The sequence below is a fragment of the Lichenostomus cassidix genome, chromosome 25 (genome assembly GCF_008360975.1).
Source record: "Lichenostomus cassidix isolate B80296 chromosome 25, HeHo_3.0, whole genome shotgun sequence".
In the NCBI taxonomy this organism is placed as follows: Eukaryota; Metazoa; Chordata; class Aves; order Passeriformes; family Meliphagidae; genus Lichenostomus; species Lichenostomus cassidix.
In genome coordinates, this window is record NC_139505.1 from 4209486 (window position 1) to 4222653 (window position 13168).

Sequence of the window (13168 nt, forward strand, 5' to 3'; positions counted from 1 at the left end):
AAAATCCTCCAAAAATCCCAAAAATTCCAAAAAAATTCCCAAAAAATCTTCCAAAAATTTTCCCAAAAAACCTTCCCTGATTGTGGGAAAAAATTCCCAAAAATCCTGCTGGGAAAAGGGAGAAAAATCAAAGTTTTTCCATAAATTTTGTTCGTTTTTTCCCATTTTTTTGGGATTTTTTATCCTGGGAAAATACGGAAAAAATCCTTATTTATTTGTAAAAAATAATAATTAATAATTCATAATAATAATAATTAATAAATCGATTAAAACACCAAAAATTCCTGCAGGACTAAAAAAAAAACTGGAATTGAATCCAAGAAAATTTTTTGGGAAAAAAACCAAAATTTGGGATAAAAATACTAAAAAAAAACCCAAAAAATTTCCCAACTGGGAATTTTCCGGAAAAATTTCCAAGGAATTTTTTTTCCCCTTTTTTCCCCAAAATTTTGGGAATTCCTGGAAATGTTGGGAATTCCTGGAAATTTTGGGAATTCCTGGAAATTTTGGGAATTCCTTTTGTTTTTGCTTTTTTTTCTTCTTCTCTTCTTCCTCAGTTTTCCAAGGAAAATGAGAATTCCAAAAGGAAAATTCCCAAAGTTTTTTTCCCAAGTTTTTCCAGCTGCAGGGATTGTCGGAAAATTGGGAATTTCCAGGAGGTTTTTTTGGGATTTTTTTCCTTGGAAAAGTTGAATTCCATCCGGGAGCTGTCGGTGCTGCTTCACTGGGGAGAGAAAAAAAAAGGGAAAAAATTAGGAAAAAATTGGGAAAAATTGGGATTTTTCCGTTAATATTCCCGAAATTCCCACCCTGGGAGAAAATTTGGGAATTTGCAGGCCTTGGGAATGAAGAATTTTCATAATTTTTTGGTAAATTTTGGGATTTTGGGTTTTTTTTGGTTTGTTGGGTTTGGTTGGTTTGGGTTTTGGTTGGTTGGTTTTTTTTTTTGTTTTGGGTTTTGGGTTTTTTAATCCAATTTGGGATTTTCCAGGATTTAGAAATTGAAGAATTTTCCTAATTTTTAGCAAATTTTGAGAATTTTAGGAAGAAATTTTATCCCAAATATTCCAAATCTCATTAGGATTGGATTTGGGATTTTCCAGGTTTTTAGAACTTGAGGAATTTTCCTAATTTTCAACAAATTTTGGGAATTTTTTGAAGGAATTTTATCCCAAATCCTATTTGGGATTTTTCAGGATTTGGAAATTGAGGAATTTTCCTGATTTTTAGCCAATTTTGGGAAGAATTTTTATCCGAATATTCCAAATCTCATTAGGATTGGATTTGGGATTTTCCAAGTTTTTAGAAATTGAGGAATTTTCCCAATTTTTAGCAAATTTTGGGAATTTCAGGAAGAAACTTTATTCCAAATATTCCAAATCTCATTAGGATTGGATTTGGGATTTTCCAGGTTTTTAGAAATTGAGGAATTTTCCCAATTTTTACCAAATTTTAGGAATTTTAGGAAGAAATTTTATCCCAAATCCAATTTGGGATTTTCCAGGATTTGGAAATTGAAGAATTTTCCTAATTTTTAGCAATTTTGGGTTTTGGGTTTTTTTTTTTGGGTTTTGGTTTGGTGGTTTTTGTTTTTGTTTTGGGTTTGGGGTTTTTTTTTGGGTTTTGGTTTGTTGGGTTTTTTTTTTTTTTTTGGGTTTTGGTTTTTTTTTTGGGTTTGGTTTGGTGGTTTTTTTTTTTGTTTTGGGTTTTGGGTTTTTTTTTTTTGGGTTTTTTTGGTTTTGGTTTTTGTTGGGTTTTTTTTTTTTTGGTTTTGGGTTTTTTTTTGGGTTTTGGTTTGGTTGGTTTTTTTTTTTTGTTTTGGGTTTTGGGTTTTTTTTGGTTTTTTGTGGTTTTTTTTTTTGTTTTTGGGTTTTGGTTTTTTTTTTTTGGTTTTTTTGGGTTTTGGTTTTTGTTGGGTTTTTTTTGGGGTTTTGGGTTTTTTTTTGGGTTTTGGTTTGGTTGGGTTTTTTTTTTTGTTTTGGGTTTTGGGTTTTTTTTTTTTGGTTTTTTTGGTTTTGGTTTTGTTGGTTTTTGTTTTTTTTGGGTTTTGGGTTTTTTTTGGGTTTTGTTGTTGGGTTTTTTTTTTGTTTTGGGTTTTGTTTTTTTTTGGGTTTTGTTTGTTGGGTTTTTTTTTTTTTGGGTTTGGGGTTTTTTTTGGTTTGTTTGGTGGTTTTTTTTTTGTTTGGGTTTTGGGTTTTTTTTTTTTGGTTGGTTTGGGTTTTGGTTTGGTTGGGTTTTTTTTTTTTTTGGTTTTGGGTTTTTTTTTTTGGTTGGTTTGGGTTTTGGTTTTTGTTGGGTTTTAATTTTGGGATTTTAGGAAGAAATTTTATCCCAAATCCCATTTGGGATTTTCCAGGATTTAGAAATTGAGAAATTTTTCCAATTTTTTAGCAGATTTTGGGAATTTTAGGAAGAAATTTTATCCCAAATATTCCAAATCTCATCAGGATTTTATTTGGGATTTTCCAGGTTTTTAGAAATTGAGGAATTTTCCCAATTTTTAGCCAATTTTGGGAATTTCAAGAAGAAATTTCATCCCAAATCTCATTTTTCCCCACATTTTTCCACAGAAATTCCCAATTTTTCCCAAATTCCAGCAATTTTCACCTCCAAAAACCCCCAAATTTTCCAGGCTGAGCTCCAGGAATTTGGGAAAAGTCATTCCCAAAAAAATTTGGGATCCAAACACCCAAAATTCCAGGATTTTTTTTGGAATAAAAACTCACAAAGCTGATCTCAGTCTCCTGCAGCTCCTCCAGCTCCAGAGGCAGGGAAGGTCTGGAAAAAAAAATGGGAATCTTAGGGAATTTTTTGGGAATTAATCCAAAGAATTTCATCCCTAAATTCTAATTTTTAAAGCTCTGCTGATCCCAGCTTGGAATTCCTGGGAAATCCTGGAAAAATATCCCAAAAATCAGCAAAATTCAGGTTTTTCCCAAGAGATTTCTGGTTTTTCCAGGTTTTTCCATTGTTTTCTCAAAGAATTTCTAATTTTTTCCAGGTTTTTCCTAAAGAATTTTTGGTTTTCCAGGTTTTTTCCAAAGAATTTCTGGGTTTTCCCAAGACATTTCTGGTTTTTTCCAAGTATTTCCCAAAGAATTTCTGGTTTTTCCAGGTTTTTCCCAAGAAAATTCCAGTTTTTCCCAGTTTTACCCAAAGAATTTCCCATTTTTCCAGGTTTTTCCCAAGAAATTTCCGGGTTTTCCAGGTTTTTCCCCAAGAATTTTTGGCTTTTCCAGGTTTTTCCCAAGAAATTTCCCATTTTTCCAGGTTTTTCCCAAGAAAATTCCAGTTTTTCCAAGTTTTTCCCAAGAGATTTCTGGTTTTTCCCAAGAAATTTCCACTTTTTCCAGGTTTTTCCCAAGAAATTCCTGATTTTTCCAGGTTTTTCCAGGTTTTTCCCAAAGAATTTCTGTTTTTTCCCAAGAAATTTCTGATTTTCCAAGTTTTTTCCAAGATATTTCCATTTTTTTCCCAAAGAATTTCTGATTTTTCCAGGTTTTTCCCAAGGGAATTCAAATTTTTCCAGGTTTTTCCCAAGAAATATCTGATTTTTCCAGGTTTTTCCCAAGAAATTTCTGATTTTTCCAGGTTTTCCCAAGTTTTTCCCAAAGAATTTCCAGTTTTCCCCCATTTTCCCAAAGAATTTCTGGTTTTTCCACATTTTTCCCAAGAGATTTCCAGGTTTTTCCAGTTTTTTCCCAAGAAATTTCTGATTTTTCCAGGTTTTTCCATGTTTTTCCCAAGGGAATTTCTGTTTTTCCACATTTTTCCCAAGAAATTTCTGGTTTTTCCAAGTCTTTCTCAAGGAATTTCTTTTTTCCAAGTTTTTCCCAAAGAATTTCTGGTTTTCCCACATTTTTCCCAAGGGATTTCTGGGTTTTCCAGGTTTTTCCCAAAGAATTTCTGTTTTTTTCCAGGTTTTTCCCAAGAAAATTCCAATTTTTCCATGTTTTTCCCAAAGAATTTCCAGTTTTACCCAAAGAATTTCCCATTTTTCCACGTTTTTCCCAAGAAATTTCCCATTTTTCCAGGTTTTTCCCAAACAATTTCTGATTTTTCCAGGTTTTTCCCCAAGAATTTCTCTTTTTTCCAGGTTTTTCCCAAGGGAATTCTGGTTTTTCCAGGAGTTTTGGAGAATCCCAAATTCAGGGAGGAATTTCAGGATTGAAATCCACAAGGATTGGAGAATTCCACGGAAAAATGGGAATAAAACTAAAATTCCACGTTAATTCCACAGCAGAATTCCATGGAAATTCCACAAAGAAATTCCATAAAATTCCATAAAGAAATTCCTCAGGAATTCCACAGAAAATGTGGATAAAGAGAAGAAAATTTCATGGGAATTCCACAGGAAAATTCCATGGAAAAATGGGAATAAAGCTAAAATTCCGTGTTGATTCCACAAGAGAATTCCATGGAAAAATGGGAATAAAGAAATTCCTCAGGAATTCCATGGAAAAATGTGGCTAAAGGGAATTTTCCATATTAATTCCACATGGGAATTCCATAGGAAAAAATGTGGATAAATAGAATATTCCATGGGAATTCCACAGGAAAGTGTAATTAAAAATGAACATGAAATAAAAATCACTATTTCAATAAATAATAATTAGTTATTAATAATATGTAATAAAATAATACAATTAATATTTTATAATAAATAAAATTAAATAATAAATAATAAAATAATATTCCACATTAATTCCAAAGGAAAATTCCACGGAAAAATGTGCAGAAGAAGATTTCATGTTCATTCCAGAGGAGAATTCCATGGAAATTCCACAAAGAAATTCCATAAAATTCCATCAAGAAATTTCTCAGGAATTCCAGAGAATTCCACAGAAAATGTGGATAAAGAAAATTTTCCATATTAATTCCACATGGAAATTCCATGGAAAAAAGTGGAAATTTTTGGAAGATTTTCCCAGGAATTTCCTCACTCTGAAACCACCCAAATCCCGAGATTTCCTGGGAATTTTTCCTGGGAATTTTTCCTGGGAAAAGCTGGAATTTTCTCTCACCTGCGCAGGGAAATTCCAGGAGTTTCTGCAGAACCTTCGGATGTGTGAACTTCGACTCCAACAGACCTGCGGGAATAAAATTGGGAATAAAATTGGGAATATTGGGAATATCGGGAATATTGGGAATATTGGGAATGACTCTAGAAAACTGGGAATATTGGGAATATCGGGAATGGCTCAGGGAAATCTGGGATTGGCTGGGAAATTGGGAATATTGGGAATGACTCTAGAAAATTGGGAATATTGGGAAATTGGGAATATTGGGAATATTGGGAATATTGGGATAGCCAGGGGAAATCTGGGATTGGCCAGAAAATTGGGAATATTGGGAATATTTGGATAGTCAGGGGAAATCTGGGATCAGATGGGAAATTTGGAATATTGGGAATATTGGGAATATTTGGATCAGCAGGGAAATTGGGAATATTGGGAATATTCCCATAGCCAGGGGAAATCTGGGATTGGATGGGAAATTATCAGGAATATTGGGAATATTGGGAATGGCTCAGGGAAATCTGGGATGAACTGGGAAATTGGGAATATTGGGAATGACTCTAGAAAATTTGGAACATTGGGAATATTGGGAATATTGGGAATATTGGGAATATTGGGATAGCCAGGGGAAATATGGGATTGGATGGAAAATTGGGAATATTGGGAATTGCTATGGGAAATCTGGGATTGGCCAGAAAATTGGGAATATTGGGAATATTTGGATAGTCAGGGGAAATCTGGGATCAGATGGGAAATTTGGAATATTGGGAATATTTGGATCAGCAGGGAAATTGGGAAAATTGGGAATATTGGGAATATTGGGAATATTGGGATAGCCAGGGGGAATTTGGGATTGGCTGGGAAATTGGGAATATTGGGAATATCGGGAATATTGGGAATGTTGGGAATGGCTCAGGGAAATCTGGGATTGGCTGGGAAATTGGGAATATTGGGAATGACTCTAGAAAATTTGGAATATTGGGAATATTGGGGATATTGGGAATATTGGGAATATTGGGATAGCCAGGGGAAATTGGGATTGGATGGAAAATTTGGAATATTGGGAATGACTCTAGAAAATTTGGAATATTGGGAATATTGGGAATATTGGGAATATTGGGAATGGCTCAGGGAAATCTGGGATTGGATGGAAAATTGGGAATATTGGGAATTACTATGGGAAATCTGGGATTGGCCAGAAAATTGGGAATATTGGGAATATTTGGATAGCCAGGGGGAATCTGGGATCGGATGGAAAATTGGAATATTGGGAATATTAGGAATATTTGGATCAGCAGAGAAATTGGGAAAATTGGGAATATTGGGATAGCCAGGGGGAATTTGGGATTGGAAGGGAAAATGGGAATATTGGGAATATTGGGAATGACTCTGGAAAATTTGGGATCAGCTGGAAAATTGGGAATATTGGGAATATTCCCATAGCCAGGGGAAATCTGGGATTGGATGGGAAATTGGGAATATTGGGAATGATGCTGGAAAATTTGGGATTGGCCAGAAAGTTGGGAATATTGGGAATACTGGGAATGGCTCTGGGAAATGTGGGATCAGCCAATCCCAACCTCCTTTTCCCTCTCCTTTCCCAGCTGGAATTCCATGAGAATTCCATGGGAATTTGGGAATACCTGCTGGGAGGAGATCCAATCCAACCCCAAATCCCTTTTCCATGAAAATTCCCTGGAATTTTGGGAATTCCTACCTGCTGGGAGGGGATCCCAGGCCGGCGCTGCCCAGGGAGGAGCTGGAGAGAGTTGTGGCCAAAGAGTCACTGCAGGAGGCAGGAAGGGCTGGGAGAGGCCGAGGGAGAACGTCCGGCCGGGAATCTGGGAATGGAAATACGGGAATTAGTTGGGAATCTGGGAATGGAAATATGGAATTATATGGGAATTATTTGGGAATTATATGGGAATTTGGGATTGGAAAAACCCGGGAGAGGGCGAGGGAGGATGTGCGGCCGGGAATCTGGCAATTTGGGAATGTGAGAATTATATGGGAATTTGGGAATGTGAGATTGGGAATTTGGGATCATTTGGGATTGGGATTGACAGCGGGAATGGCCAGGAGAGGGCAAGGGAGAACGTCCGGCCAGGAATCTGGGAATTTGGGAATGAGAATATGGGAATTATATGGGAATTTGGGATTTATATGGGAATTTGGGAATGGAAATATGGGAATTAGATGGGAATTTGGGCATGAAAATCTGGGAACAGCCTGGGGAGAACGTCCAGCCGGGAATCTGGGAATGATATGGGAATGGGAATTTGGGAATGGAAATATGGGAATTATTTGGGAATTATTTGGGATTTTGGGATTGGGAAGGGCTGGGAGAGGGCAAGGGAGAACGTCCGGCCGGGAATCTGTATGGGAATTTGGGAATGAAAATATGGGAATTAGATGGGAATTAGATGGGAATTTGGGATTTAAATGGGAATTTGGGAAGGGAAATATGGGAATTATTTGGGAATCTGGGAATGGAAATGTGGGAATTAGATGGGAATTAGATGGGAATTTGGGATTGGGAATATGGGAATTTGGGAATGGAAATATGGGAATTATTTGGGAATTAGATGGGAATTATTTGGGAATTATTTGGGAATTTGGGATTGGGAACGGCTGGGAGAGGGCGAGGGAGAACGTCCGGCCGGGAATCTGTATGGGAATTTGGGAATGAAAATATGGGAATTATTTGGGAATTATATGGGAATTTGGGAATTATATGGGAATTTGGGAATGAAAATAGGGGAATTATTTGGGAATTATACGGGAATTTGGGATTGGGAACGACCAGGAGAGAGCGAGGGAGAACGTCCGGCCGGGAATCTGGGAATGGAAATGTGGGAATTATTTGGGAATTTGGGATTGGGAAGGGCTGGGAGAGGGCGAGGGAGGACGTCCGGCCGGGAATCTGTATGGGAATTTGGGAATGAGAATATGGGAATTATTTGGGAATTTGGGATTTATATGGGAATGTGGGAATGAGAATATGGGAATTAGATGGGAATTATTTGGGAATTTGGGATTGGGAAGGGCTGGGAGAGGGCGAGGGAGAACGTCCGGCCGGGAATCTGGGAATTTGGGAATGAGAATATGGGAATGAGATGGGAATTTGGGATTTGTATGGGAATTTGGGAATGAGAATATGCGAATTATTTGGGAATTATTTGGGAATTTGGGATTGGGAAGGGCTGGGAGAGGGCGAGGGAGAACGTCCGGCTGGGAATCTGGGAATGTGGGAATGAGAATATGGGAATTATTTGGGAATTATATGGGAATTTAGGAATGGAAATATGGGAATTTGGGAATTTGGGATCATTTGGGATTGGGAATGGCTGGGAGAGGCCGAGGGAGAACGTCCGGCCGGGAATCTGTATGGGAATTTGGGAATGAAAATATGGGAATTATTTGGGAATTTGGGATTTATATGGGAATTTGGGAATGGAAATATGGGAATTATATGTGAATTTGGGCATGAAAATCTGGGAACAGCCTGGGGAGAACGTCCAGCCGGGAATCTGGGAATTTGGGATTGAGAATATGGGAATTATTTGGGAATTATTTGGGAATTTGGGATTTATATGGGAATTTGGGAATGAGAATCTGGGAATTGGATGGGAATTATTTGGGAATTTGGGATTGGAAAAACCCGGGAGAGGGCAAGGGAGGATGTCCGGCCGGGAATCTGGGAATGTGGGAATGAGAATATGGGAATTATTTGGGAATTTGGGATTGGGATTAACATCGGGAATGGGAACAGTCGGGGGAGAACATCTGGCCGGGAATCTGGGAATGGAAATACGGGAATTATTTGGGAATCTGGGAATGGAAATATGAGAATTTGGGAATTTGGGAATTTGGGATTGGGAATTTGGGATCATTTGGAATTGGGATTGACAGCGGGAATGGCCGGGAGAGGCCGAGGGAGAACGTCCGGCCGGGAATCTGGGAATGGAAATGTGGGAATTATTTGGGAATTTGGGATTGGGAAGGGCTGGGAGAGGGCGAGGGAGAACGTCCGGCTGGGAATCTGGGAATGTGGGAATGAGAATATGGGAATTATTTGGGAATTTGGGAATTATTTGGGAATTTGGGAAGGGAAATATGGGAATTATATGGGAATTTGGGATTTATATGGGAATCTGGGAATGAGAATATGGAAATTATTTGGGAATTATTTGGGAATTTGGAATTGGGAACGGCCAGGAGAGAGCGAGGGAGAACGTCTGGCCGGGAATCTGGGAATGGAAATGTGGGAATTAGATGGGAATTAGACGGGAATTTGGGAATGGGAATTTGGGAATTATTTGGGAATGTGAGATTGGGAATTTGGGATTGGGAATATGGGAATTATTTGGGAATTTGGGATTAACATTGTGAATGGGAACAGCCTGGGGAGAACGTCCAGCCAGGAATCTGGGGATGAAATATGGGAATTATTTGGGAATTATTTGGGATTTTGGGATTGGGAACAGCTGGGAGAGGGCGAGGGAGAACGTCCGGCCGGGAATCTGGGAATGGAAATGTGGGAATTATTTGGGAATTATATGGGAATGGAAATGTGGGAATTGTTTGGGAATTAGATGGGAATTTGGGAATGGAAATATAGGAAATATTTGGGAATGGAAATATGGGAATTTGGGAATGTGAGATTGGGAATTTGGGATCATTTGAGTTTGGGAATTTGGGAATTCAGGATTGGGATTGACATCAGGAACGGCAAGGAGAGGGGAGGGAGAACATCCGGCCGGGAATCTGGGAATTTGGGAATGTGGGAATGAAAATATGGGATTGGGAATATGGGAACAGCCTGGCGAGAATGTCCAGCTGGGAATCTGGATGGGAATTTGGGAATTAGATGGGAATTAGATGGGAATTTGGGAATGGAAAAACCCAGGAGAGGCCTGGGGAGCACAGAAATTGTTTGGGATAAAATCAAAGAATTCTTTGGGAATGAAAATAGGGATTTTTTGGGAATAAAACCAATAAATTTTGGCAATAAAACCTGGGAACTTTTGGGATAAAATGGGGATTTTTTTGGGATCAAAATTGGGATTTTTTGGGCTAAAATGGGGATTTTTTTGATCAAAATGGGGATTTTTCTGGGATCAAAATTGGGATTTTTTTGGGCTAAAATGGGGATTTTTCTGGGATCAAATTGGGATTTTTTAGGATAAAATTGGGATTTTTTGGGGATAAAAACCAAGGATTTTTTGGGATAAAATAGGGATTTTTTGGGGCTAAAATTGGGAATTTTTTTGGGGAAAAAATTGAGGATTTTTTTAATAGAAATGAGATTTTTTTGGGCATGAAAATGGAGATTTTTTGGGAATGAAAACAGGGACTTTTGGGATAAAACCAAGGAATTTTTGGGATAAAAATTGGATTTTTTTTAGGAATAAAACCAAGGAATTTTTGGGATTTTTTGGGATAAAACCAAGGAGATTTTTGGGATAAAAAATGGGATTTTTTGGGATAAAACCAAGGAATTTTTGGGATAAAAACTGGGAATTTTTGGGATAAAAACTGGGAATTTTTGGGATAAAAACTGGGAATTTTTGGGATAAAAACTGGGAATTTTTGGGATAAAATGGGGATTTTTTGGGCTCAAACCTCCCAGCTCCCACCTTGCTCCAGGTCCATCTCAGCTGCTCCTTTGGCCTCAGCAGGATTTGGGATTTGGGTTGGAATTCCTGCCTGACTCCTCCTGGGAACGCTGGGAGCTCCTCGGCTCTTCTTGGAGGGAGAGGGTTTCACTGGAAAATGGGGAAAATCCGTGAAAAAATGGGAAATTCCAACAAAAAAGGGGAAATTCTGTGGGAAAAGGGGAGAATTCTGGGGGAAAATGGGAAAAATCCGTGAAAAAATGGGAAAAATCCATCAGAAAAAAGGGAAAAATCCATCAGAAAATGGGAAAAAGCTGTGAAAAAACGGGAAAAATCCATCAGAAATGGGAAAAATCCGTGAAAAAATGGGAAAAATCCATCAGAAATGGGGAAATTCTGTGGAAAATGGGAAAAATCGGTGAAAAAATGGGAAAAATCCATCAGAAAAGGGGAAATTCCATCAGAAAATGGGAAAAATCCATCAGAAAATGGGAAATTTCCATCAAAAATGGGGAGAATTCTGTGGGAAATGGGGAGAATTCTGGGGGAAAATGGGAAAAATCTGTGAAAAAATGGGAAAAATCCATTAAAAAATGGGAAAAAGCTGTGAAAAAAGGGGAAAAATCCATCAGAAAAGGGGAAAAATCCATCAAAAATGGGAAAATCCATCAGAAAAGGGGAAAAATCCATCAGAAAACGGAAAAAATCCATCAAAAAATGGGAAATTTCCATCAAAAAAGGGGAAATTCTGTGGGAAATGGGGAGAATTCTGGGGGAAAATGGGAAAAATCTGTGAAAAAATGGGAAAAATCCATTAAAAAATGGGGAAAATCTGTGAAAAAATGGGAAAAATCCATCAGAAAAGGGGAAATTTCCGTCAGAAAATGGGAAATTTCCATCAAAAAATGGGGAAATTCTGTGGGAAATGGGGAGAATTCTGGGGGAAAATGGGAAAAATCTGTGAAAAAATGGGAAAAATCCGTTAAAAAATGGGAAAAAGCTGTGAAAAAATGGGAAAAATCCGTTAAAAAATGGGAAAAAGCTGTGAAAAAATGGGAAAAATCCGTTAAAAAATGGGAAAAAGCTGTGAAAAAATGGGAAAAATCCATCAGAAAAGGGGAAAAATCCATCAGAAAATGGGAAATTTCCATCAAAAATGGGGAAATTCTGTGGGAAATGGGGAGAATTCTGGGGGAAAATGGGAAAAATCTGTGAAAAAATGGGAAAAATCCATTAAAAATGGGAAAAAATGGGAAAAAATGGGAAAAATCCATCAGAAAATAAGGGGAAAATTCCATCAGAAAATGGGAAAAATCCACCAGAAAACGGGAAAAATCCATCAAAAATGGGAAAAATCCATCAAAAAAGGGGAAATTCTGTGGGAAAAGGGGAGAATTCTGGGGGAAAATGGGAAAAATCCGTGAAAAAATGGGAAAAATCCATTAAAAAATGGGAAAAATCCATCAAAAAAGGGGAAATTCTGTGGGAAATGGGGAGAATTCTGGGGGAAATTGGGAAAAATCCGTGGAAAAATGGGAAATTTCTATCAAAAAAGGGGAGAATTCCATAGGAAAACTGGAAAATTCTGTGGGAAAAGGGGAAAAATCCATGGGGAAAATTAGAAATTTCCATGGAAAATGGGAAAATTCCATAGGAAAATTCCATGGAAAAGGGGAGAATTCTATGGAAAATGGGGAAAATTTCATGGAAAAGGGGGAAATTCCATCAAAAAATGGGAAATATCCATCAGAAAAGGGGAAAAATCCATCAGAAAATGGGAAAAATCCATCAGAAAATGGGAAAAATCCATCAGAAAAGGGGAAAAATCCATCAGAAAAGGGGAAATTCTGTGGGAAATGGGGAAAATTCCATCCAAAAAGGGGAGAATTCCATCAAAAATGGGGAAAATTCTGTGAGAAAGGGGAAAAATTCCATGGAAAAGGGGGAAAAATCCATGGAAAACCTGGAAATTTCCACGGAAAAGGGAAAAATTCCATGGAAAATGGGAAAATTCTATGGGAAAAGGGGAGAATTCTATGGAAAATGGGGAAAATTTCATGGAAAAGGGAGAAATTCCATCAAAAAAAGGGGAAATTCCATCAAAAATGGGAAAAATCCATCAGAAAATGGGAAAAAATCCATCAAAAATGGGGAGAATTCTATGGAAAATGGGAAAAATTCCATGGGAAAAGGGAAATTTTCATGGGAAAGGGGAAAATTCCATGGAAAAATGAGAATATTCCGTCAAAAAAGGGGAAAATTCCATGGAAAATGGGAAAATTCCATGGAAAAGGGGATTTTTTTCCAGGAAAAAAAGTATTTTTCCAGGTTTTTTTAGGGAAACAGACGGAAAAAAAAACTGAAAAAATCAGAAAAAACCAGGAAAAATCGGGAAAACCAGGAGCAGGAGGAAATTCCTGATGGAAATGTGGGAATTTGGGAATTCTGGGAAGAAATAAAAGGAAAAACAAGCTGAAAAAAATCAGGAAAAATCCCTAAAAAATCAGGAAAAATCCGGGAAAAATCAGGAGA

The 13168-nt window shown here is 37.6% G+C and overlaps 1 protein-coding gene across 1 annotated transcript in view; it reads right to left on the reverse strand.

The window, feature by feature from the left end:
* Positions 1 to 36: 36 nt before the first annotated feature.
* LOC146427393 (phosphatidylinositol 4-phosphate 5-kinase type-1 alpha-like) overlaps positions 37 to 13168 on the reverse strand; it is a 31304-nt gene continuing 18172 nt past the window's right edge. Inside the window, exons 8-12 of the mRNA XM_085082223.1 lie at positions 10658 to 10786; positions 6736 to 6859; positions 5025 to 5090; positions 2727 to 2778; positions 37 to 724 (exon numbers count right to left, since the gene is read on the reverse strand). Of these exons, the coding sequence (XP_084938349.1) occupies positions 722 to 724; positions 2727 to 2778; positions 5025 to 5090; positions 6736 to 6859; positions 10658 to 10786 (374 nt within the window). The 3' untranslated portion in view covers positions 37 to 721. The remainder of the gene's footprint in view (positions 725 to 2726; positions 2779 to 5024; positions 5091 to 6735; positions 6860 to 10657; positions 10787 to 13168) is intronic.